This window comes from Bombina bombina, chromosome 2 (assembly GCF_027579735.1).
Source record: "Bombina bombina isolate aBomBom1 chromosome 2, aBomBom1.pri, whole genome shotgun sequence".
Taxonomy (NCBI): domain Eukaryota; kingdom Metazoa; phylum Chordata; class Amphibia; order Anura; family Bombinatoridae; genus Bombina; species Bombina bombina.
In genome coordinates, this window is record NC_069500.1 from 667,576,585 (window position 1) to 667,604,101 (window position 27,517).

Sequence of the window (27,517 nt, forward strand, 5' to 3'; positions counted from 1 at the left end):
CTAAAACAGTGCCTGCCGATATTATTATATCAAAATACCCAGATAAAATGATTCCTCAAGGCTAAATATGTGTTAATAATCAATCGATTTAGCCCAGAAAAAGTCTACAGTTTAAATAAGCCCTTATGAAGCCCTTATTTACAATCGTAATAAACATGGCTTACCGGATCCCATAGGGAAAATGACAGCTTCCAGCATTACATCGTCTTGTTAGAATGTGTCATACCTCAAGCAGCAAGGGACTGCAAACTGTTCCCCCAACTGAAGTTAATTGCTCTCAACAGTCCTGTGTGGAACAGCCATGGATTTTAGTTACGGTTGCTAAAATCATTTTCCTCATACAAACAGAATTCTTCATCTCTTTTCTGTTTCTGAGTAAATAGTACGTACCAGCACTATTTGAAAATAACAAACTCTTGATTGAATAATGAAAAACTACAGTTAAACACTAAAAAACTCTAAGCCATCTCCGTGGAGATGTTGCCTGTACAACGGCAAAGAGAATGACTGGGGTAGGCGGAGCCTAGGAGGGATCATGTGACCAGCTTTGCTGGGCTCTTTGCCATTTCCTGTTGGGGAAGAGAATATCCCACAAGTAAGGATGACGCCGTGGACCGGACACACCTATGTTGGAGAAATTATGTACAATTTATTCCTACGTTTACTATCCCTTTAATTATAAAGAATATAAAATATATTAAAACATTTAGGGTTAGATTACATGTGGAGCACTAAATTATCACACTCCTGCAAACGGGAAAAAAATCTGCCAGTTTGCGGGAGCGCGATAATTAACCAGCCATTACAAGTGGCTGTTTATTGCTATCGCAAGCTCACGGTAGCAATTAGCACTCAGAAAACTGAAAAGTGCCTTTAGTTTACAGCCTATGGGAACTGTGTGTTCCCAGTAAATATATATGCATATGCTTATATATATATATATATATATACACACACATACACACACATATTAAACACATAAATAACATAATTTATTCTTACCTGATACATTTATTTATTTCTTGACACGGTGAGTCCACGGATCATCTTAATTACGCTTACCAGCAAAGAGCACCATAGCAAAAGCTGTTAAATACCGCTCCCCTTACCCACAATCCCCAGTCATTCAACCAAAGGGAAAGGAGAATGGAAGTAATCTAGGGTGCAGAGGTGCCTTTGGATTCACATCAATACAAATATTTATGCCAAATCTTATAATAAATCTTCCTAGTCACAGGCTTATGAGCCTGAATTATAGTCTCAATGACTGACTCAGAAAAACCATGCTTAGAAAGAATCAAGCTTTCAATCTCCAAGCAGTCAGCTTCAGAGAAACAAGATTTGGATGAAGGAATGGACCCTGCAGAAGCAGGGCCTTCCTTAAAGTGAATGTAAAGTCAGCTTCATGACTAAGGTTCTCTGTAACAGTTGTTTATAAAAAACTGGACTTTCATTCATCAATTTGTAAATATTTAAATATATACCTTTATTTTTAATAATTTATGTTGTTTCCCATTATTCTCATCCTCCACCCGGCATTCGCGCTCCGTTCGTGTTGATTATAATGGACGTCTTCTGAGCCAATAACGGCTCTAACCACAGGGGGACCCACCCCCTTAGGATGACGCAATGAGTCATTCTTGCGCTTGCATTCTATTGTGGTTCTCAGCTCATTAGCGTAAGCGAGTGCACATTTCGCGCATGCGCAATAGACTAGTGTACAGAGTTTTTTTAGTATATTAGTATAGACTAGTATACAGAGTATTTTTCTTCTAATTAGCGGTATTACAGGCTGGGGGTAGGAGATCCTGTCCTTCGCTTCGCAACGATAGTATTCATTGAATGTACTGATTCAATGAATACTATGTTGTTTGACAGCGGAAACAGGAGTAACGCATGCGCAATGGCAGACTTAAACGGGAGCGCGCATTGCTGATACGTAAACAGCGGGTGGGACCGCTGTATACGTAATATGGAGGAGAATAAGGAAACAGTGAGTGGGAGGAGCGGGTAAAGTAAATGAACGATATTTACTATATAAAATTAAAAACAAATTAAAAGTTTTATTAAAAAATTATATTGGCGGTATCCTTAATTGGATGTTTGTCTACATAAATATATCATCCAAACCGGAAAAATTGACATTCACTTTAATGGAAGACACCAAGGTGGAAGAGAAGACATCTCCACCAGATCTGCAAACCAGATTATGCAAGGCCACGCCGGAGCAATGAGAATCACTGATGCCTTCTCTTGTTTGACCCGAGCAATGACCCGAGGAAGAAGAGCAAACGGAGGGAACACATATGCCAGACTGAAAGTCCAAGGAACTGCCAGAGCATCTATCAGAACAGCCAGAGGATCCATTGACCTCGACCCGTACCTCGGGAGCTTGGCATTCTGACCAGATGCCATGTGATCCAACTCCGGCTGCCCCAAACTGAGAATCAAGCTGGAACCTCTGGATGAAGTTCCCACTCCTCCGGATGAAAGTCTGTCTGCTCAGAAAATCCGCTTCCCAATTGTCCACCCCTGGAATGTGGATAGAAGACAGACAACAGTTGTGAATCTCCTCCCACTGAATAATCTTGGCTACCTCTGTCATGGCCAAGGAACTCAGAGTTCCTCCCTGATGATTGATGTAAGCCACTGACGTTATGCTGTCCGACTGAAACCTGATAAACTGGGTTAAAGCTAGCTGAGGCCAGGCTAGAAGAGCATTGAAAATTGCTCTCAGTTCCAAAACATTTATTGGAAGAACCGACTTCTCCCGAGTCCATAGACCCTGAGCCCTTAATGAACCCCAGACAGAACCCAGCCCAGCAAACTGGCATCCGTGGTTACAATCACCCAGGAAGGTCTGCGAAAGCAAGTTCCCTGAGAGACAAGATCCTGAGACAACCACCATGGAAGAGAATCTCTGGACATCTGATCTAGAACAATCTTTGGAGATAGATCTGCATAATCCCTGTTCCACTGCCTGAGCTAACATAACTGCAGAGGTCTGAGATAGAACCGAGCAAACGGAATGATGTCCATGACTCAAACCATCAGACCAATAACCTCCATGCACTGAGCCACTGACGGCCAAGGAAGGGACTGAAGAGCAAGACACGTATTGAAAATCTTTGACATTCTTTCTTCTGTCAGAAAAATTTTCATCTCTAGAGAATCTATAATCCAAGGCAGAACATGCAGTGATCTGAGATGTAATCGCAGAAAATGCAGCATGTCTGCAGAAAGAGCAGAACACATGCAGGAACTGTTACTGCTTTAACTTTGCAGCGCTGCTCCACATCAGGCTGTTCTCTTCAAACAGAGCTTTGCTCTGGCTGCACTGTGTAAGTTTTCCTTAACACAGAGCATCCACAGCAAAGTGCTGTTTGAAGTGAACAGTCAAATATGCAGAAGAGCTGCATAGCAGTAGATTGTTGAATGGTTCTCAGATTTTTTTCAAACCTGCCCCTATTCTTTCCCAGTCTGCAAAGCTGTTTTTTCTGAAGGTAAGACATTCTTATGAGCAATGCATCTTTTTTATTCAAGAGACATTTTACAATTGATATGTTTGTCTGCAGCTAATTTGCAATCTAATATTCAACTGCAGTAATATATTATAAAACTTTTAAAATTGCGTTACTCTCCAGTTGACCAACACACTGCAATTGAACTGGTGCTTTAGTGTAAATGCCTAATTTAAAATTGAATTATATTTAAAAATAACCTGCAGAAAATTTTTCACTAAAAAAATCTCATCGCAGAAAGAGAAAAAAAGTTCTGCCTCTGGTCCCCAAAAATACCACTCTAATACCCGGAATTAAGGAACTTTTTTCTAAATTCTCCTTCTAACCATGGGAGCGCAGAAAAGATAACAAATCCGTGTGGGAGTTTGCTAGTTGAAAAAATGGAGCCTGAACTAGAATGTCGTCCAGATAAGGAGCCACTGCAACACCCTTCAATCAAAGCACCACCAACAATGCTCCCAGGACCTTTGAAAAAATTCTGGGAGCTGTTGCCAGGCCAAAAGGAAGAGCTACAAACTGAAAATGTTTGTCTAGAAATGCAAATCTTAGGAACCTGTGATGATCCCTGTGGATCGGAATATGCAGGAACGCATCCATTAGATCCACTGTGGTCATGAACTGACCTTCCTGAACCAAAGGTAGAATGGAACGAATAGTTTCCATCTTGAAAGACTGAACCCTGAGAAACTTGTTTACACTCTTGAGATCTAAAATAGGTCCTTTTTGGGAACGACGAAGAGATTAGAATAAAAACACAGACCCTGTTCCTAAACCGGAACAGGAACTATCACTCCCATGTTGGAAAGATTCTGAACACAATGTAAGAACGTTGTTCCTTTTATCTGGTTTACAGATAACCTGGAGAGAAGAAACCTGCCTCTGGGAGGAAAATTCTTGAACTCCAGTTTGTAACCCTGGGACATCTTGAGCGAAGAAAGAGAGTCTGCCCCCCACAAGATCCATTCCCAGATTGGGGGCAGACCCTTCATGCTGATTTTGAGTCAGCAACAGGCTTCCTGGACTGCTTCCCCTTATTCCAAGACTAATTTGACTTCCAAGATGGCTTGGACTGTTCCTGTATGGAGGAAGAAGAGGAAGATTTACCAAAGAAGTTACGAAAGGAACGAAAATTACTCTGCCGACCCTTCTGTTTATTTCTTTTATCCTGAGGGAGAGAATGCCCCTTCCCTCCCATAATATCAGAAATAATCTCAGCCAAACCTGGCCCAAACAAGGTCTTACCCTTGTAAGGACTAGACAAAAGCTTAGACTTAGAGGACAAATTCGCAGACCAGGATTTTAACCATAAAGCTATGCGAGCTAAAATGGCAAAACCAGAAATTTTTGCTCCCAACTTGATGATCTGTAGAGAAGCATCTCCAATAAAGGAATTAGCCAACTTCAAAGCCTTGATTCTATCTTGAATTTCTTCAAGAGGAGTATCTTGCTGAATAGAATCAGACAATACATCAAACCAATATGCCGCACCATTAGTAACCGTAGCAATACATGCAGCCGTTGCCATAAATCTTTTTAAGCAAAGCTTCCAACTTCTTATCCATATGATATTTAAAGGAACAGCTGTCCTCAATAGGAATAGTGGCCCTCTTGGTCAGAGTGGAAACTGCTCCCTCCACCTTAGGAACCATCTGCCAAGATTCCTTAATAGAATCAGCAAATAGGAAACGTCTTCCTAAAAATTGGAGAAGGGGAAAAAGGAATCCCAGGCTTCTCCCATTCTCATGCAATAATATCTGAAACACGATCTGGTATATGAAAAACTTCCACCGAGGAAGGGGCATCAAAAAACTTATTAAGTTTACTAGATTTCTTAGGAATAACAATGACTGATGCCTCAGTCATCCAAGGTAGCCAAAACCTCCTTCAGTAACAAACGGAGGTGCTCCAGCTTAAACCTAAAGGAAACAACCTCAGGTTCAGAAGAAGGATTTACACTATCAGAATCCGAGATCTCACCCTCAGATGCTACTGAAGTATGTTCCTCCTCAGACTTATGAGAAGAAACACTAGACACAATTGCAACAGAATAAGAAACCTTATACTTCCTCTTGCGCTTCCCCTGTAACATAGGAAAAGCAGACAAAGCTTCAGATACTGCCGAGGATATATGGGTAGCCATATCCTGCAAGGAAAAACCAACCTGAGACGAAACACAGGGAACTGCAGAAGATTGGGAAGTATGAGGAGAAAGCTGCGGATTAGCCTAAACAGGAGACTCCTGAACAACATCCGCCCTAGACAATGAAGGCTCAGAATCAAAAAGTCTATCCTTGTAAAGTAATGTTCTCTCAATACAAGAGGAACAAAAAGGGATAGGAGGCTCAACATTAGTATTTAAAGATAGAGAACAAGCAACAGCTTGCAGGGCCTCTTGGTCCATCTTATTCCAAAGGAAAAAACCTTACTCAATAAAAAATTCTAAGTTGAAATCAGAATTGTAATTAAACAAAAAAAAACTTTACTTTCCCTTTAAATTTTAAACAGACTAGAAAATCCTTAAATAAACTGCACAGTAAATCTTGCAGCAACAATCTTTCACAAAATTAATGCAAAAAGAGACACAAATGTTATAGTCCCTGAAATTCAGACAGACACTTAAATATAAACAGAGCAACAGCCCCACTAAAAAACAACAGGCAGCCTCCACACCTCAACAAGCTCTGCTGAGGTGCCTACCTGACCTCCTTGCTGCCAGAAACAAAGTCAGAAAATGATCCGGACCCCCATACAGCTGCACCGGAGAGAACGCTGAACCATCTCTGAGGAGCTATGCAACAGAGCTGCAACATCCAGGAACAGGAAACAGCTAAAAGGGCGCCAAAAACGTCCTTGCTATCTCAGATAAGCCTAACTATTGTGGGTGTGGCCTAACAAACCTCCCGGTAGCCATTAATACACAAACAAAAAACAAGTACACCAAAGTGAAAACATAATAAACTGAGCCAAACATCCCCAGTGCCTGCAAAACTGCCATACAATAAACTGTTAACCTAGAAGGCTGATTGAATATCTAGACAGAATTAAGTGTCAAAGTGCCAAATTCTCCTATCTCAAAACAGGGAAAGAAATAGGCACTTACCTCAAAAATCTGTATGGCGGCAGGACAGCTTACTTGGTATGAGAGGGGCCTCCTACCTCACATGGACCTGTGGAAAAAAAGAAAAGGCTGAGTAAACTTACTCAAACTTTCAACCAAGGGTAGCATGAAATTACTTGGGAGGCCCAGTGGGGATTATACCCGACAAATTCCAAAATGCTTAAAAGCCACCACTTGCTCTACTGAAGAGACTGACATGGACTACGGCTAAACCCCAAAGAAAACCAGAGCAAACTTGCTCTGCTTAAAAAATAACAAACTCTTGATTGAAGAATCAGACACCAATCTTTACCCCTCCTTGCAACTGATACAAGCAAAGAGAATGACTGGGGATTGTGGGTAGGGGGAGTGGTATTTAACAGCTTTTGCTGTGGTGCTCTTTGCCTCCTCCTGCTGGTCAGTAATGATATTCCCAACAGTAACTAAGATGATTTGTGAACTCACTGTGCCATTAGAAAGAAATATATGTTTATAGTCATATGCATATATATTTACTAACTGCTGCCCATCACTGCGCTACTTACCTCTTCACTGCGCAAGGTTCTGACGCCGTCTGTGACGGCATCAGAACAAGGCTCCCATAGGAGCCTATGGAACCACGCTCTTGTCAGCACAATATTTCCCAGCAATGCAAACACTCGCAAACGCTCGCGTTCACCTTGCTGTAAACTTCTAATACCAGCGCTGCTATTACAAAGTGGAGCGCAAATATCGCTTTAGCTAAAGTGATATTTTGCACTCCACTATTAATCTGGCCCTTATTTTGTCACTGCCTTGTTTTATTTGAAGAATGCTGAATTTGATGCACAATTTTATATTTAGTATTTGGAAACATGCACACCCCATCTCAAACCTAAGGCTCTGATTCTTACAATTTATTTAAACAGTAGGGTAAAAAGGATAGGGTTTCCATTATAATCAATGTAGTAATCTATGTTGGGCACCGCTCAGGCCATATTATTAAAGATCAAATTAAAAAGAAATGAAAAATACCTTTATAACACAAACAACCTATTTATGAATTCCGCATACTGTAGATAAATAATCCCAACCGCACTTCTAGAACTCCCCAGAATTCCCACAGTCAGACTTTCCAGACACCTCTGGTTCTATCCAGCGAGACTACTTCACCATAACAAATATTTTACACCTACAAACATTTACATAAACCACTATGCAAGTGTTGTATTTATTATTTTTATGCGTTGCAGATTGTTCTCATTTGATGTGCGAGATATTGTGTATTGGACACCTCAAACAACTATAGATGTTAACAGAAGGAATGGCCACTAACACAACTGTGAAACGATGCTTAATGAGTTTGAACATGATCTCACTTTACAGCTAGGCCTCTCAGCAACCTCAAGAGTGTCTATGAATTTAAGCCATTGTTAACCTTTCAAATAAGTAATATAAGTCAACTGTACTTTACTGTAATGTGGCAAGCTTATGGCTAGATTACGAGTTTTGCGTTAGAGGCTGTGCGATGCTAACGAGCAGTTTTCCCTCACCGCTCACTTACCTACAGCACTGGTATTACGGGTTTTCAGAAACTCGTCGTTAAAAGACAAGAAGTGAGCGTTGAGCAAAATTTTGCTCCAAATCTCACTCTAATACCAGCGCTGATTAAGTCAGCGGTGAGCTGGTGTAACGTGCTTGTGCACGATTTCCCCATAGGAATCAACGGGGAGATCCGGCTGAAAAAAAGTCTAACACCTGCAAAAAAGCAGCGTATAACTCACTAACGCAGCCCCATTGATTCCTATGGGGAAATACCCCTAATCTTACACTTATTAACCCTTAATCTGCCGTCCACGACACCTACATTATAATTATTAACCCCTAATCTGCTGCCCCCAACATCGCCGAACCCTACATTATATTTATTAACCCCTACTCTGCCGCCCCAATGTCGCCGCCACCTACCTACACTTATTAACCCCTAATCTGCCGTCTCCAACGTTGCCGCCACTGTAATAAACATATTAACCCCTAAACCGCTGCACTCCCGCCTTGCAAACATTAGTTAAATATTATTAACCCCTAATCTGCCGGCCCTAACATCGCTGCCAACTACCTACATTTATTAACCCCTAATCTGCCTCCCCCAACGTCGCCGCCACTATATTAAAGTTATTAACCCCTAAACCTAAGTCTAACCCTTAACCTAACACCCCTAACTTAAATATAATTAAAAGAAATCGAAATAAATATTCCTATCATTAACTAAAGTTATTCCTATTTAAAACTAAATACTTACCTATAAAATAAACCCTAAGCTAGCTACAATATACCTAATAGTTACATTGTATCTAGCTTAGGGTTTATTTTTATTTTACAGGCAAGTTTGTATTTATTTTAACTAGGTAGAATAGTTACTAAATAGTTATTAACTATTTAATAACTACCTAGCTAAAATAAATACAAAAGTACCTGTAAAATAAAACCTAACCTAAGTTACAATTACACCTAACACTACACTATAATTAAATTAATTCCCTAAATTAAATACAATTAAATAAAATTAGCTAAAGGACCAAAAAAACCCCACTAAATTACAGAAAGTAATAAACGAATTACAAGATTTTTAAACTAATTACACCTAATCTAATCCCCCTAACAAAATAAAAAGCCCCCCCCAAAATAAAAAAGCCATACCCTACACTAAATTACAAATAGCCCTTAAAAGGGCATTTTGCGGGGCATTGCCCCAAAGTAATCAGCTCTTTTACCTGTAAAAAAAAAATTACAAATCCCCCCCCCAACATTAAAACCCACCACCCACACAACCAACCCTACTCTAAAACCTACCCAATACCCCCTTAAAAAAAACCTAACACTAACCCCTTAAAGATCACCTTACCGGGAGAAGTCTTCATCCAACCGGGCCGAAGTCCTCAACGAAGCCGGGAGAAGTCTTCATCCAAGGTGGGCGAAGTGGTCCTCCAGGCGGGCAGAAGTCTTCATCCGGCGCGGAGCGGGTCCATCTTCAAGACATTCGACGCGAAGCATCCTCTTCATCCGATGGCTAACATTGAATGAAGGTTCCTTTAAATGACGTCATCCAAGATGGCGTCCCTTCAATTCCGATTGGCTGATAGAATTCTATCAGCCAATCGGAATTAAAGGTAGAAAAAAATCCTATTGGCTGATGTAATCAGCCAATAGGATTGAAGTTCAATCCTATTGGCTGATCCAATCAGCCAATAGGATTGAGCTGGCATTCTATTGGCTGTTCCAATCAGCCAATAGAATGCCAGCTCAATCCTATTGACTGATTGCATCAGCCAATAGGATTTTTTCTACCTTAATTCCGATTGGCTGAAGGAACCTTCATTACTGTTAGCCGTCGGATGAAGAGGATGCTCCGCGTCGGATGTCTTGAAGATGGACCCGCTCCGCGCCGAATGGATGAAGACTTCTGCCCGTCTGGAGGACCACTTCGCACGGCTTGGATGAAGACTTCTCCCGGCTTCGTTGAGGACTTCGGCCCTGTTGGATGAAGACTTCTCCCGGTAAGGTGATCTTCAAGGGGTTAGTGTTAGGTTTTTTTAAGGGGGTATTGGGTGGGTTTTAGAGTAGGGTTGGTTGTGTGGGTGGTGGGTTTTAATGTTGGGGGGGGGGATTTGCAATTTTTTTTAACAGGTAAAAGAGCCGATTACTTTGGGGCAGTGCCCCGCAAAAGGCCCTTTTAAGGGCTATTTGTAATTTAGTGTAGGGTAGGGCTTTTTTATTTTGGGGGGCTTTTTTATTTTGTTAGGGGGATTAGATTAGGTGTAATTAGTTTAAAAATCTTTTAATTTGTTTATTATTTTCTGTAATTTAGTGTTTGTTTTTTTGGTACTTTAGCTAATTTTATTTAATTGTATTTAATTTAGGGAATTAATTTAATTATAGTGTAGTGTTAGGTGGAATTGTAACTTAGGTTAGGTTTTATTTTACAGGTACTTTTGTATTTATTTTAGCTAGGTAGTTATTAAATAGTTAATAACTATTTAGTAACTATTCTACCTAGTTAAAATAAATACAAACTTGCCTGTAAAATAAAAATAAACCCTAAGCTAGATACAATGTTAGTATAGTTAGTTATATTATAGCTAGCTTAGAGTTTATTTTATAGGTAAGTATTTAGTTTTAAATAGGAATAATTTAGTTAACGATAGGAATATTTATTTCAATTTCTTTTAATTATATTTAAGTTACGGGGTGTTAGGGTTAGACTTGGATTTAGGGGTTAATAACTTTAGTATAGTGGCAGCGACGTTGGGGGCAGCAGATTAGGGGTTAATAAATGTAGGTATGTGTGTCGGCGATGTTAGGGCCGGCAGATTAGGGGTTAATAATATTTAACTAATGTTTGCGAGGCTGTAGTGCGGCGGGTTAGGGGTTAATAGATTAATTATAGTGGCAGCGATGTCCGGTTTGGCAGATTAGGGGTTAAAAAAAAAATTTAAGTGTTTGCGATGCGGGAGGGCCTCGGTTTAGGGGTTAATAGGTAGTTTATAGGTGTTAGTGTACTTTTTACCACTTTAATTAAGAGTTTTATGCTACGGCGTTGTAGTGTAAAATTCTTAACTACTGACTTTAGAATGCGTTACCAGTCTTGACAGGAGAGGGTCTACCGCTCACTTTTTGGCAGACTCGTTATACCGGCGCTATGCAAGTCCCATTGAAAAAATAGGATACGCAATTTACGTAAGTGGATTTGCGGTATTTCCAAGTCTGGCCAAAAAACATAATTTATGTAAGAACTTACCTGATAAATTCATTTCTTTCATATTAGCAAGAGTCCATGAGCTAGTGACGTATGGGATATACATTAGTACCAGGAGGGGCAAAGTTTCCCAAACCTCAAAATGCCTATAAATACAACCCTCACCACACCCACAAATCAGTTTAACGAATAGCCAAGAAGTGGGGTGATAAGAAAAAAGTGCGAAAGCATAAAAAACAAGGAATTGGAATAATTGTGCTTTATACAAAAAAATCATAACCACCACAAAAAAGGGTGGGCCTCATGGACTCTTGCTAATATGAAAGAAATGAATTTATCAGGTAAGTTCTTACATAAATTATGTTTTCTTTCATGTAATTAGCAAGAGTCCATGAGCTAGTGACGTATGGGATAATGAATACCCAAGATGTGGATCTTCCACGCAAGAGTCACTAGAGAGGGAGGGATAAAATAAAGACAGACAATTCCGCTGAAAAATAATCCACACCCAAAATAAAGTTTAAATCTTATAATGAAGAAAACTGAAATTATAAGCAGAAGAATCAAACTGAAACAGCTGCCTGAAGTATTTTTCTACCAAAAACTGCTTCAGAAGAAGAACACACATCAAAATGGTAGAATTTAGTAAAAGTATGCAAAGAAGACCAAGTTGCTGCTTTGCAAATCTGATCAATCGAAGCTTCATTCCTAAACGCCCAGGAAGTAGAAACTGACCTAGTAGAATGAGCTGTAATCCTTTGAGGCGGAGATTTACCCGACTCGACATAAGCATGATAAATTAAAGATTTCAACCAAGATGCCAAAGAAATTGCAGAGGCCTTCTGACCTTTCCTAGAACCGGAAAAGATAACAAATAGACTAGAAGTCTTTCGGAAATTCTTAGTAGCTTCAACATAATATTTCAAAGCTCTAACTACATCCAAATAATGCAATGATCTCTCCTTAGAATTCTTAGGATTAGGACATAATGAAGGAACCACAATTTCTCTACTAATGTTGTTAGAATTCACAACCTTAGATAAAAATTTAAAAGAAGTTCGCAACACCACCTTATCCTGATGGAAAATCAGAAAAGGAGATTCACAAGAAAGAGCAGATAATTCAGAAACTCTTCTAGCAGAAGAGATGGCCAAAAGAAATCAAAACTTTCCAAGAAAGTAATTTAATGTCCAGTGAATGCATAGGTTCAAACGGAAGAGCTTGAAGAGCCCCCAGAACCAAATTCAAACTCCAAGGAGGAGAAATTAACTTAACAGGTTTTATACGAACCAAAGCTTGTACAAAACAATGAATATCAGGAAGAATAGTAATCCTTCTGTGAAAAAGAACAGAAAGAGCAGAGATTTGTCCTTTCAAGGAACTTGCAGACAAACCTTTATCCAAACCATCCTGAAGAAACTGAAAAATTCTCGGAATTCTAAAAGAATGCCAGGAAAAATGATGAGAAAGACACCAAGAAATGTAAGTCTTCCAGACTCGATAATATATCTTCCTAGATACAGATCTACGAGCCTGTAACATAGTATTAATCACAGAGTCAGAGAAACCTCTTTGACTAAGAATCAAGCGTTCAATCTCCATACCTTTCAATTTAAGGATTTGAGATCCTGATGGTAAAAAAGGACCTTGTGACAGAAGGACTGGTCTTAACGGAAGAGTCCACGGTTGGCAAGAAGCCATGCGGACAAGATCCGTATACCAAAACCTGTGAGACCATGCTGGAGCCACCAGCAGAAAAAACGAGCATTCCTTCAGAATCTTGGAGATTACTCTTGGAAGAAGAACTAGAGGAGGAAAGATATAGGCAGGATGATACTTCCAAGGAAGTGACAATGCATCCACTGCTTCCGCCTGAGGATCCCTGGATCAGGACAGATACCTGGGAAGTTTCTTGTTTAGATGAGAAGCCATCAGATCTATTTCTGGAAGTCCCCACATTTGAACAATCTGAAGAAACACCTCTGGGTGAAGAGACCATTCGCCCGGATGTAACGTTTGGCGACTGAGATAATCCGCTTTCCAATTGTCAATACCTGGGATATGAACCGCAGAGATTAGAAAGGAGCTGGATTCCGCCCATACCAGTATTCGAGATACTTCTTTCATAGCCAGAGGACTGTGAGTCCCTCCTTGATGATTGACATATGCCACAGTTGTGACATTGTCTGTCTGAAAACAAATGAACGATTCTCTCTTTAGAAGAGGCCATGACTGAAGAGCTTCTGAAAATTGCACGGAGTTCCAAAATATTGATTGGTAATCTCACCTCCTGAGATTTCCCAAACCCCTTGTGCTGTCAGAAACCCCCATACAGCTCCCCAACCTGTCAGACTTGCACCTGTTGAGATCACAGTCCAGGTTGGAAGAAAAAAAGAAGCCCCCTGAACTAAACGATGGTGGTCTGTACCACGTCAGAGGGTGTCGAACAATCAGTTTTAAAGATATTAAATGAGATATCTTTGTATAATCCCGGCACCACTGGTTCAGCATACAGAGCTGAAGAGGTTGCATGTGAAAATGAGCAAAGGGGAACACGTCTAATGCAGCAGTCATAAGAACCTAGAATTTCCATGAATAAGGCTACCGAAGGGAATGATTGAGACTGAAGGTTTCGATAAGCTGAAACCAATTTCAGACGTCTCCTGACCAACAGAGACAGAGACATGGACACTGAGTCTATCTGGAAATCTAAAAAAGGTTACTCTTGTCTGAGGAATCAACAAACTGATTGGTTAATTGATCCTCCAACCATGTTCTTGAAGAAACAACACTCATAAAAAGCTGGAAAGGATCTTTCCATTGAAAATGAGCAAAGGGAATTGAATCCAATGCTGTTAAAACTTCTATGCATATATAGCAACTGAAGGAAATAATAGAGACTAAATGTACCGACAGACGGAACCCAATACAAAAATTGTCCCTTGTCTGATAGAGACAAAGATAGTGACATAAACCATCTGGAAACCAAAAAAAAAAAGGTGACCCTTGCGTGAGGAATTAAGAGCTTTTGAAAAAAGATCCTCTAACTATGTCCTGAAGAGCAAGTGAAACATATGAGAATCTGCATCCTCAGGAAATAATCTGAATGAAAACAGAAAAATGAAGAATACGCATTTATTGTATCTAAAGAAAACAAATAATGCTATCAATGACCACAAAAAGGCAAAATAGTTTGAATAAAACTCCAAAACCCAGTTCCTAGAAAAGGAACTGGAATAAAAACCCCAGAAGATTCCAGGTCTGAGCAGCGCTTGAACCCCATGGGTACCCAGCTATGCCTCAACAGTATCCAAAATATATAGGACAGAAACACACTGAAAGAAAGTGTTAGCCTTACTGGAATAAAATCAAAGAAATTTGGACAAAATAGAACCAAATAAATTTCAAAGAAGTCTTAACCTGCCCCTTACCAGCCAAGCTGGAATACGGCATGTGCATCGCAACATTAGGGAGCTAATTTCGAACCCCAATTAAAAACATGTTACTTGGGAAAGAACTCAGGATTCGTTCCTTAATAAGAACAACCAAACTAGTATAAGCTTAAAGTTTTAGTCTTAGAACTCAATCTTGAAGCCCATAGTAACAGTTTAAGAATTGAATCCAATTATAATTGATTATCTTAGAACAAAGAAATATGGATTTTTTTTTATTTTTTTTTAAATCACAGAATTCTTCTAGCTAAAATAGCTAAAGACATAGATTAACTCTCATTTGCGAATATATTCAATAAAATGAAGACACAAATGAAATCATTAGCATGATAGTCCAGTTTAAAGGACCAGTCAAAACAGAGGACTTGCAAAATGCAAAACAACAAGACAAATGCAACGGCACCTAGTCTAGTAAATGTTGTCCCTTAACAATGCTAAAATAAATCATGATCTGATACTTGATCTTAAAGTAAACAGAAAAAATGAAGCAATTGCAATATCACAGGACCAAGAAAAGTACCTGAAACTAAATAATTTTCCAAAAATAAGATACAACTATATAAAGGAAAATAAATACTATTTTGCTATAAAAACAATAGCATAATTAGTAGGAGTAGAGATAGCTCCAATAAATTGGAGAACCCTCCAAATTGAATTTAACTGCTGACAAAGAATATAGTTTAAAAATAAAAGACAATTCTCAGCCTATTCCATTCCCTAGTATGGGGAATTGGAAAGAAAACCTCTGAAATCACAGAAGAAAAAATAAAAAGGCAGAAATAGTGTCAGCTAGTCTTAAAGAACTAGTTACCTTAATATCCAAAATAATCAACACCTCTTCAACAAAGAACAAATGTACTTTAATAATAAAAAAAATATATAAAAAAGTAGATTTGTTAGTGTCAATATCTGATGAAGAGAATTTCTGAAAGAGAAAAAAACATCAGAGAAGGATAAATCAGTATGTTGTTGGTCATTTGAAACTTCAATAATTAAAAAAGAAGTGAAAAAGACCTAAAAATCGTATTAGAAGGCACAAAGTCAGACATAGCCTTAATCAGAAAAAATATTTCTTATAAATCTTCTAAACATTTCTTGCACTTAAGAATGGAAATGTATAAAGCATAAATACTAATGGAATCTGCATGTACAAGTATATCATAATAACTTATTATAAACCATAGCTAGAGATAAACATTTATAACATTTAAAATAAATGAACTTAGCTTTGGTAGAACTGAAACTCAGTTAAGCATTTTTCCAGAAGTGGCTTCTGACTCAGGGACAAACGGAGACATCTTGCAATATGTAATAGAAAAAACAACATATAAAACAAAATTGATCAAATTCCTTAAATGACAGTTTCAGGAATGGGGAAAAAATGCCAGTGAACAAGCTTCTAGCAACCAGAAACAATAAATAATGAGACTTAAATAATGTGGAGACAATAGTGACGCCCATATTTTTTAGCGCCAAAAAAGACGCCCACGTTATTTGGCGCCTAAATGCTTTTGGCGGCAAAAATGACGCCACATCCGGAACGCCGACACTTTTGGCGCAAAAAAAGTAAAAAAAATGACGCAACTTCCGGCAACACGTATGACGCCGGAAACAGAAAAAAAAAATTTGCGCCAAGAATGACGCAATAAAATGAAGCATTTTCAGCCCCCGCGAGCCTAATAGCCCACAGGGAAAAAGTCAAATTTTAAGGTAAGAAAAAAATTGATTAATTCATATGCATTATCCCAAATATGAAACTGACTGTCTGAAATAAGGAATGTTGAACATCCTGAGTCAAGGCAAATAAATGTTTGAACACATATATTTAGAACTTTTATATAAAAGTGCCCAACCATAGCTTAGAGTGTCACAGAAAATAAGACTTACTTACCCCAGGACACTCATCTACATGTTTGTAGAAAGCCAAACCAGTACTGAAACGAGAATCAGTAGAGGTAATGGTATATATATATATATATAAGAGTATATCGTCGATCTGAAAAGGGAGGTAAGAGATGAATCTCTACGACCGATAACAGAGAACCTATGAAATAGATCCCGTAGAAGGAGATCATTGAATTCAAATAGGCAATACTCTCCTCACATCCCTCTGACATTCACTGCACGCTGAGAGGAAAACCGGGCTCCAACCTGCTGCGGAGCGCATATCAACGTAGAATCTAGCACAAACTTACTTCACCACCTCCATAGGAGGCAAAGTTTGTAAAACTGATTTGTGGGTGTGGTGAGGGGTGTATTTATAGGCATTTTGAGGTTTGGGAAACTTTGCCCCTCCTGGTAGGAATGTATATCCCATACGTCACTAGCTCATGGACTCTTGCTAATTACATGAAAGAAAAGTGAGTGGTGAGCCTGTACCTTCAAGACTCGTAATACCAGCGGGTGTTAAAAAGCAGCGTTAGGACCTCTTAACTCTGCTTTTTAAGCCTAACGCACAACTCGTAATCTAGCCGTTGGTTTCCTTATTAGCTACAGCCAAGTAAAAGCCTTACAATTCTATAGCAATTTACTCATGAGCTATCAATCACGGGAATATCATTAGAACAATAAATAATTCTAGGTCTACACAAAGCTTAAAACAGTGCCTTATAGTGGTTATTATTTTAAGCTATAATCACAAATTGTTTACTTTTTTCTCTCTGATTAAAGAAAGATCAAGCACCATTTAACCTTCCTGCATTCTTGTAATGGATCTAAACTCCAAGAATAAACATTGATAAACAAACTGTGATGACTCATGACTCAACACTATATTTCAATATAGATATACTATCATTATCTATTTTGTCCCCTTTTCCTGTAATTCCATTCTGAAACTGTGAGCTTTTCAGCTCCTGTTAGATATGGAAGTGCAGAACACTGTTATATTCCACACAGCCATTGGCTGTACACTCTAGTGACCTATTTATAACTGTCCCTAATTGGCCACAGCTGAGAAGGTAACCTAAGTTACAACATGGCAGCTGCCATTGTTTCATAGACACTATGGGGCCAATTTATCAAGCTCCGTATGGAGCTTGATGCCCCTGTTTCCGCGCAAGCCTTCAGGTTTGCCGGAAAAAGAAGTTATGAAAACCGCTGCTCCATAACTTGTCCGCGGACAGAAATAAACCCGATCGAATGCGATAGGGTTGATTGACACCCTCTGCTAGCGGCCAATTGGTCGCAAATCTGCAGGGGGCGGCATTGCACCAGCAGTTCACAAGAACTGCTGGTGCAATGATAAATGCCAAGAGCGTATGCTGTCGGCATTTATTGATGTGCAGCGGACATAATACGCTACATCATATCATGTCTGCTCGCACTATGATAAATCTACCCCTAAACCTGTACACTTATTTTGTCACTATTTAAACAGCTAATGAAACTTTAAAAAATACATCTACATGTTATTCTCTGACTAATCTTTTCTTTGAATGCATCAGTCTATCTAGTATTTGCTTAGTGTTTAATGTCCCTTTAAACAAAGCTATATATTGGGTCAAGTTCATATACTGTATGTCTCAAAAATAATGAAATCAGCAAACTGGACTTTTTGGTTTTCTTAATCCTATAAAAAAAAATAACTGGTGTTTCTGCAAATACATACAATTACAGCAAAGGAACAAATAATGCAATAGGCAAGAGAGGTAAAAATATTTTTTGCTAAACAGAAACACAGAACAATCATTTTAGTATGTTGCCACAATCATTTAAACATGTATTATTGTACTTCAAAGTAGCAGCCGATGACTGAACATGTACAAATGTGTCAGATGAAGATAGTCACCCAAGCTTCTCTTCAAAGTGACATTCCTGTACCTTGGTGAACTCCTCAGGCTCTCGTATGTCCAGAGTCCGTGAAGCAAATTCTAACAATTCCTCTGAGCTCTCCAGGGCATTTGTACACTGGGTCAACTGATTCTGGGATTTAAAAACAAGTAACTGCATTAATTTACTGTATTACGTAGTATTCTGCCATTGAACAAAATAGCCATCTAAGAATAAAACATTTAAGTCAGAGGTGAATAAAATCTAAAACTATTAAAAACATATAATAAAGTACGCACACTATAAAATAACAGAAAATATAAAAAATAAGGGATTTTTCCACTGTCACTAAATGTAGAAATCTATTTAATGTCCTAATAGTCTCACACAAAAATATTTATTTCTATCCATCAGAAATTTCATACTAAGTGCTTAACGTGAAGTTATACAGTGTTTACATGCTTGAATACACTATAGTTTATTAGAAACCCCTTCAAGAACCTAAGTTTCACAAACCCACCTCCACTAGCATTACAGTTGATAGCTATCTTCCACAGAACAATCTGTAGGTTACTGGGCATGATGTTAAAAGGGATCATAAAATGCACGCCCCCCCCCCCCCCCCCAAAAAAAAGGTGTGATCCCATCCCTTGGCTGCAAGTAACTTCCAAATCATTAATTTTATCTCTTTGGCTTCCAGTAACACACAAACGTGGTGATCTCACCCCTTTGGTTGCCCTTTAACTCTTTTGTGCTCCATATATGCAGTGCATTGAAGCATAGCAGGTAATTTACATTTAGCCAACACTGAAGGACTTCAGCAACACTCTGAGTTAAACTTTTTCTGTCTCTCACATATACTATTTTCAATCCTGAAATAGCCAGTACATTAGCACAATAAAATAATCCCTAGCAAAGGCCAAGACAGGCTGCCTCCCACTCACTTGCCTTTATACACAGCTATAAAGCAAATCCGGCTACAAAATAAACAATTGTTTGTACATATTACGGTTTACATTTTCTTATCTACTGTGCATTCTCAAACTAACTTCTCCTCTTTCTATTTTATTTAAAAAAGGTACTAACATTTTATTAATTAATTTTGTTTGAAATGCATGTTTTAACTATACTAAATCTAGGGCCAGATTTCAAGTGGAGCGCTAAATATGATGAATATATCAAGAAAGCAATATTTAGCGCTCCACTGTGTAATACCAGCGCATGCTAATGTGTGCTGATATTACAAGTTAACAGCAATGTGAAGGGGAGCATTGCGCTCACAAGAGCATGCGTTCATAGGCTTCAATGGGAGCCTCGTTCTGATGCTATCAGAGACGGCATTAGAACTAAAGCGCAGCAAAGGGGGTAAATCGTGCAGTGATTGCAGCATTTGTAAATACAGGCATACCTCGTTTTATTGCGCTTCGCAGATATTGCTCTTTTTACAAATTGAAGGTTTGTGGCAAACGTGTTGAGCAAGTCTATCAGCGCCATTTTTCCAACATATAAAAGCATCAATACACATGAAAACACATATACACACGCACACAACACCAGCAAAAAGATTTTGACTCACTGAAGGCTCAGATGATGGTTAGAATTTTTAAGCAATAAAGTATTTTTTACTTATGGTATGTACATTGCTTTTTCAGACATAATGCTATTGCACACTTAACAGACTACAGCATAGTGTAAATATAACTTGTATATGCACTGGGAAACAAAAACAAATTGTGTGATTCACTTGGAACCAAACCCGCAATATCTCTGAGGTACGCCTGTATATATGTATATGATTATACATGCATATTAACACATAAGTATATATATGTATATAAGCATATACATATATATTTACTGGGAATACACAGTTCCCATAAACCGCAAATTAAAGGCACTTTCAGTGCCGTTTTTTTTTTCCTAACACCCCACACCCACCAACTTTAGACCCCAAAAACTGCCTAGTGCAGTTTTTTTATTTAAATTTGCAGGAGCACAATAATATGTTCCACTTGTAATCTAGCCCTAAACAAGTTATTTTCCAATCTACATTATTATTCCTCTGCATTTGTGTAGCTTTAAGATCTAAAGCATGAATCCTGTATCCCCTGCCTGACCATGTACATATTCTTAAATGTAAACAAATATGAATAGATTTACTTTAACATAGAATGTAATTGGATTTAGCACCACATCATTGTAGCATTCATTTACTTTACGACCCTAAACCCTTCTACATTTCTTTAAAAGGGACATAACAATGCAATATTAAAAACGGTATAATAATTCTGAACTCCAGTCCTCAAGTCCACCTAAACCAGACAGACTGTCATGTTATCTTAAAGGGTCACTAAACCCAAAAATGTTCTTTCATGATTCAGATAGAGAATACAATTTTAAACAACATTCCAATTTACTTCTATTATCTAATTTGCTTCATTTTTTTTTTAGATACCCTTTGTTGAAGAAAAAGCAATGCACATGGGTGAGCCAATCACGACGAGGCATCTATGTGCAGCAGCCAATCAGCAGCTACTAAGCCTATCTATATATGCTTTTCAGCAAAGGATAGCAAGAGAATGAAGCTAATTAGATTTTTTTAAAAAAAAGTAAATTAGAAAGTTGTTCAAAATTGTATGCTCTTTCTAAACCATGAAAGAAAAGAATTGGGTTTCATCTCTTTTTAACTAGAGCACAGATGAAATAATCAGCTGATGAGTGAGAGAAGTTGCAAAGAAGTTAAAAGCATGGGTAAATCCAGCTCTGGAGTGGCAATGCACTGCTGATCCTGAGATAAACATGGCCATTGACTCACAGCTATGCACTTTTGCTGCCCCTAAATGGCTCAGTGGTTGTGTACAGCTCAAAAGTATTATGTCTTTGCTGCTCCAGGGTGTACTTTAGGTATGTGTTTAACCCTTTACTGGGGTTACACACATATGGAGATGATCACAATCTGTTGAGTGATAATTGTCTGCATGTTAACGACCACAGATAAACCCTTTTTGAGGTTGATGCTATCACAATAATCCATTATTTAACACTTTTTACATTATCAGTTAAGTGAAAAAATTGCCCCATACTTAAAATGGCCTGTCCTGTTTTTCTGATCACAATTTAAATTGTTAATGGCACATTTACAGGCTATTAGGACTTGATAAACCCCTACACAATACTTTCTGAATTATTACTGAGCACCTCAAAAAGTTTGCAAAACACAGTGGTATTATGTCCACCATATTAAATGACATTAGGAAGTAACTTCACCAAAGAGATACAAATGCTACCTGCCCAATCAATTACATTTAAAATATGAATTATAAGCACCTTTACCTTAATAACTCAAGAAACACACATCCACTATACTGATAATGTTCAAATCCCGTAAACATGTGGAAAGGTGATAACTAAGCGCCAACTATATAATGCAACAGACCTCCAGCTCTAATAAATTGGCACCTAGTTGCCAAGGGTGGATTCAATTTTAAGATTGGATATCAGAGCGCCAAACAAAGTAGGCAGGGTCTATGGGCAGATAGTCAAATACCAAAGGTAACAATAGGTTGAAATAATATGATTTAATACATAAGATAAAAAAGTTAGTACATTTAAAATTAACAACAATTAGTCATGGATCCATGTTACACTTTAAAATATATATTGAAACACTAGGAACAATTTAAAAATGCTTGTAGAACAATAAATAACAACAACAAAAAATCTAACAAATAATGTCTATCGCATAAACTTAAATTATAATATGTGAATGCTAGGAGCGCTTATGCACACTTTATTTATAAAAACAATGGGTTACAATGCACAGGTGGATAGATTCCAGGTTGCTTGAAACCAGTGGGTGTGAAATGTAAGTGGCTCCGAATTGGGGTTTTGACTATGTGTTTATCCAAAATTGTGTAAATCCTAACAGGTGGACAAAAAAAAATGTTACAGGAATGTCTAGAACCTGAATTCAAAATATAAGACCTGAGGTTGTGCCTATGTGTTTATCCAAAAAAGGTGTAAATCCTAACAAGTGAAAAAATGTGAGAAAAATATTGCAGGGGTGTGTGAACCTTATTTTCAAAATAAACAATGAATTCAAAATAATACGATATACAAGTGAATTTTGGACCAATCAACTAATGCAAACATAAAGCATAAATAGAACCAAAAAAAAAAAAACAACTGCACAACTTTAACGTGTGGTGAAATGTGTTTCTGCTTGCAAACTGTGATGTGATGTGAACAAATATCTATTATAAACACTGAATAGTGGCAAAACTTTGTGATTGGATTAAAATTGAACACAGGCTCTAAATTGATACCCTAAAATACAAATCTAAAGGGCTCAGAGTTGCTGAGCTAGATATAAGGGACTTGCTCAAAGAGCCTCAAGATGTGAATTAAAAGAGACCATATAACAACAGTGGGTTAAAAAACAGATGATATAACATAAAATGCTTAAAAGTCCAAATAAATATTCAAATTGGATAATAAGAATCTTGCTATAGTCTATCTCAATATGGATCCCAACTGCTGATTATGTAGAAATCTTCTTGGGCGGTAGTTAGCAAATAATTCCAACTTGCAATGTTGTCCCTTACCTGCCAAAAAAGGAAAGGCAAACAATAGTGCAGAAAGGTCAGTGGAGACCGAAACCGGTTGACTGGTAAGGAGTATTTTAATTGTGATCACATTAAGAAGCCATCTGCACTATTGTTTGCCTTTCCTTTTTTGGCAGGTAAGGGACAACATTGCAAGTTGGAATTATTTGCTAACTACCGCCCAAGAAGATTTCTACATAATCAGCAGTTGGGATCCATATTGAGATAGACTATAGCAAGATTCTTATTATCCAATTTGAATATTTATTTGGACTTTTAAGCATTTTATGTTACATCATCTGTTTTTTAACCCAATGTTGTTATATGGTCTCTTTTAATTCACATCTTGAGGCTCTTTGAGCAAGTCCCTTATATCTAGCTCAGCAACTCTGAGCCCTTTAGATTTGTATTTTAGGGTATCAATTTAGAGCCTGTGTTCAATTTTAATCCAATCACAAAGTTTTGCCACTATTCAGTGTTTATAATAGATATTTGTTCACATCACATCACAGTTTGCAAGCAGAAACACATTTCACCACACGTTAAAGTTGTGCAGTTGTTGTTTTTTTGGTTCTATTTATGCTTTATGTTTGCATTAGTTGATTTGTCCAAAATTCACTTGTATATCGTTTTATTTTGAATTCATTGCTTATTTTGAAAATAAGGTTCACACACCCCTGCAATATTTTTCTCACATTTTTTCACTTGTTAGGATTTACACCTTTTTTGGATAAACACATAGGCACAACCTCAGGTCTTATATTTTGAATTCAGGTTCTAGACATTCCTGTAACATTTTTTTTTTGTCCACCTGTTAGGATTTACACAATTTTGGATAAACACATAGGCAAAACCCCAATTCGGAGCCACTTACATTTCACACCCACTGGTTTCAAGCAACCTGGAATCTATCCACCTGTGCATTGTAACCCATTGTTTTTATAAATAAAGTGTGCATAAGCGCTCCTAGCATTCACATATTATAATTTAAGTTTATGCGATAGACATTATTTGTTAGATTTTTTGTTGTTGTTATTTATTGTTCTACAAGCATTTTTAAATTGTTCCTAGTGTTTCAATATATATTTTAAAGTGTAACATGGATCCATGACTAATTGTTGTTAATTTTAAATGTACCAACTTTTTTATCTTATGTATTAAATCATATTATTTCAACCTATTGTTACCTTTGGTATTTGACTATCTGCCCATAAATCCCTTAAACACACATACACTTGCTTCTGTGGCTTTTAACACAACAGGTTACTGCACACGTCGCCTATCAGCAGTAAACACTATTAAAAGGGATCAGTCAACACACATGCGCATCAACCTGTGATTCAATCACTAAATCCAACAAATCACCATTTTGTTTTATTAATCATGCACATTTGATTTTTGGATTATAAAATTGGGAGATTAATGAAGCAGACAATGATTTTGTGTTGTTTTCAGGAGCTTGAGGGGTTATTAGCAGATACATGTTTTTACATATTGCACTATTATCTCTATTTTCATAACACTTATCAAAAGTAACAAAGGCGAAAAGGGAATTGAGGTTTTAAGTAAACTATCAGCATTAAAATATAATTTATGCATACAAATTTAAAGTGAATGTAAATTTTGATGCTAAAGTGTCCGTTTTTTAAAATTTTTATTAAAAACAGGGGCACTTTAATTCATTAAAATTTACGTTTCACTCGTGAAAAAATACTTACCTTTTAAACTTGACAGCCGCTCCAGCTTCCCCTGGTCGTTGCAAGCCATTTCTGACGTCAGAAATGATGGATCGGTCATCCTCCAATCACGGCCTCCCCCCCGGGACACTGATTGGAGGAAGCCGGATTCCTGATTTTAGACCCAGGTAGAGGCTTTGCGACAGGCGGAGGAAGCTGAATCTGCTGTCAAGATTAAAAGGTAAGTATTTTTTCACAACACAAATGAAATGTAAATTTTGATGAATTAAAGTGCCTCTGTTTTTAATCAAATTTTTAAAAAGCGGGCACTTTAGCATCAAAATTTACATTCACTTTAATAAATGAGGATTAAAGGGACAGTAAAGTCTAAATTAAACTTTCCTGATTCGGATAGAGCATGCAATTTTAAATAATTTTCCAATTTACTTCTGTTATCAAATTTGCTTTGTTCCATTGTTATCTTGTATTGAAAGATAAAACTAGGTAGGCTCATAAGAGCTCAGGAGTGTGCATGTGTATTTAGTACTCTATGGCAGCAGTGTTTTGTAACATTATTTGTAGCTTTGTTATACAATGTTACAAAACACTGTTGCCATAGAGTACTAAAGACACGTGCACACTCCTGAGCGCTTATGAGCCTACCTAGTTTTACTTTTCAATACAAGATAACAATGGAACAAAGCAAATTTGATAACAGAAGTAAATTAGAAAAGTGTTTAAAATTGCATGCTCTATCCGAATCATGAATGTTTCATGTTGACATTACTGTAAACTGTAATGTCTGTATAGGCCCTGTATAGACAAGATTTTGAAATCCCTTATTGCAGCAAATAATGTATCCGTGTCCTCCACAGAAAATGTTGCCATCTGGTGGCAGTATGAAGTAGTTGGGTGGGGGCAGGGTAATAATTTCTAATATTATAAAATGTTCTGCTATCCAAAGCACAAAATAAATGCATAGTTTAATATCATTTAACATATTTAATGATATATGGGTGGAATACTATTGAATATTTTTAATATTAGCTAATTTTAGCTTAGTATTGGCTTGAATTTTAGCTGAGTAGTCCGTAAAAGCAGCCGGGTGGTGTGCCCATTAAAAAGTTCCTAAGGAGAACACTGTGTATCCCCATAAAACTAAAGTCTATAAGCCAAAAGGGTGGAAAGAAATAGCTCTATGCCAAAAACACCAGTACTCCAACTTCCTTGGTGGAAAATAAAACGAGAATACCGAAACTACAAAAGACTAAAGAGGAAGACGTGGAGTTCCATTTATCAAGCAGCGTTGGATGTTTTGGAGACCTTGAGGTGCAGACGCACACATGTGAGGTTGCTTACTACAAGAAAAGCAACTACTTCTTAGTCTATCCACCACCTCAGAGGTGGCAGAATTAATTCACCCCAAAAGCGCTGGTCCAGGGTGACTGACAGGTCTCATGAGGGAAGGGGGTGGGACTGCACAAACATTGCTTGTGCCATAACAAATGCTGGCAGTGGACACAGCTCGTCAGTTGCCCCTTTGCTGAAAATATAGGCAGACAAGTTCCCTGTCTGGGACCCTTGATAGCACATCTATTGATAAATGGGGCCAATATTTATAATAAATTATATAGGAGAAAATGGATGTTTCTTTAACAAGGACTTTAATACTTTTAGGTATTATTGTAGAAGATCCCAGCCTGACAACAAGTTTCCAGGTACAGTATGGGATACTAAACTGGAGTGCTCGGGACGTGTTTTTTTTTTTGGGGGGGTGGGGGGGGGGGGGTTGCCACAATTCTTTTAAAAAAAGTAATTAATTTAAATAATTATTCAGGCTACAGCTAGTACAGTCTTTATATTTTAAACTGCAAATGACAGGGGAATACAATTTTACAATTTACTAATTTATGTCTATTATCCACTCTTTTTTCTCTTGGTATCCTTTGTTAGGGAGAAGCAATCCTCTACTAGGAGATAGCTGAAAACATAGAGTGAGCCATTATCAGAAGGCATGTGCAGCCACGAATCACCAGCTAGTTACCAGTTGTGTATTGCTGCCCCTGAGCCTACCTAGGTAGGCTTTCAGCAAAAGATAAAAAGATAAACAAAAACAAAGCAAATTTTGTAATAGAAGTAAATTGTAACGTTGTTTAAAATTGCATGCAATATCTGATTCATTAATTAATTTTGGCTTTACCGTTCCTTTAGCCCATTTTCATATACCAAGTCATTGCAATCCATACAGAGATCTCAGATCTTATCAGATGGTTTCAGACCACATTAGTCTGGTAAAGGACATTTTAATTTACATATATCTTTACAAAAAAAATAGTAAATTCAAAGTCAAAATAAGTGAATTCCAAATAAGGTATTCGTAAAAAACATGGAAAAAAACATGACATTTAAACTCTGTGCTTTCCTCCCAAATAAATTTTGAAGGTTTGGTAAACAAAGCTGTGCCCATTTTCAGGGGTTGAAAAAAGCAATACAAAAAAAAAATATGTAGACAAACACACGTACATACAAACACACACACACCTATAACACACGTACATACAAACACACACACACCTATAGACAAACACACGTACATACAAACACACACACACCCCTATAGACAAACATACGTACGTACGTACGTACGTACATACAAACACA

The 27,517-nt window shown here is 37.7% G+C and overlaps 1 protein-coding gene across 2 annotated transcripts in view; it reads right to left on the minus strand.

The window, feature by feature from the left end:
* The window catches only part of FSD1L (fibronectin type III and SPRY domain containing 1 like), a 194,469-nt gene that overhangs the window by 82,883 nt on the left and 84,069 nt on the right, over positions 1 to 27,517 (minus strand). For both annotated transcript variants that reach the window (XM_053702617.1, XM_053702616.1), the window contains exon 4: positions 18,628 to 18,729. In XM_053702617.1, the coding sequence (XP_053558592.1) occupies positions 18,628 to 18,729 (102 nt within the window). The remainder of the gene's footprint in view (positions 1 to 18,627; positions 18,730 to 27,517) is intronic.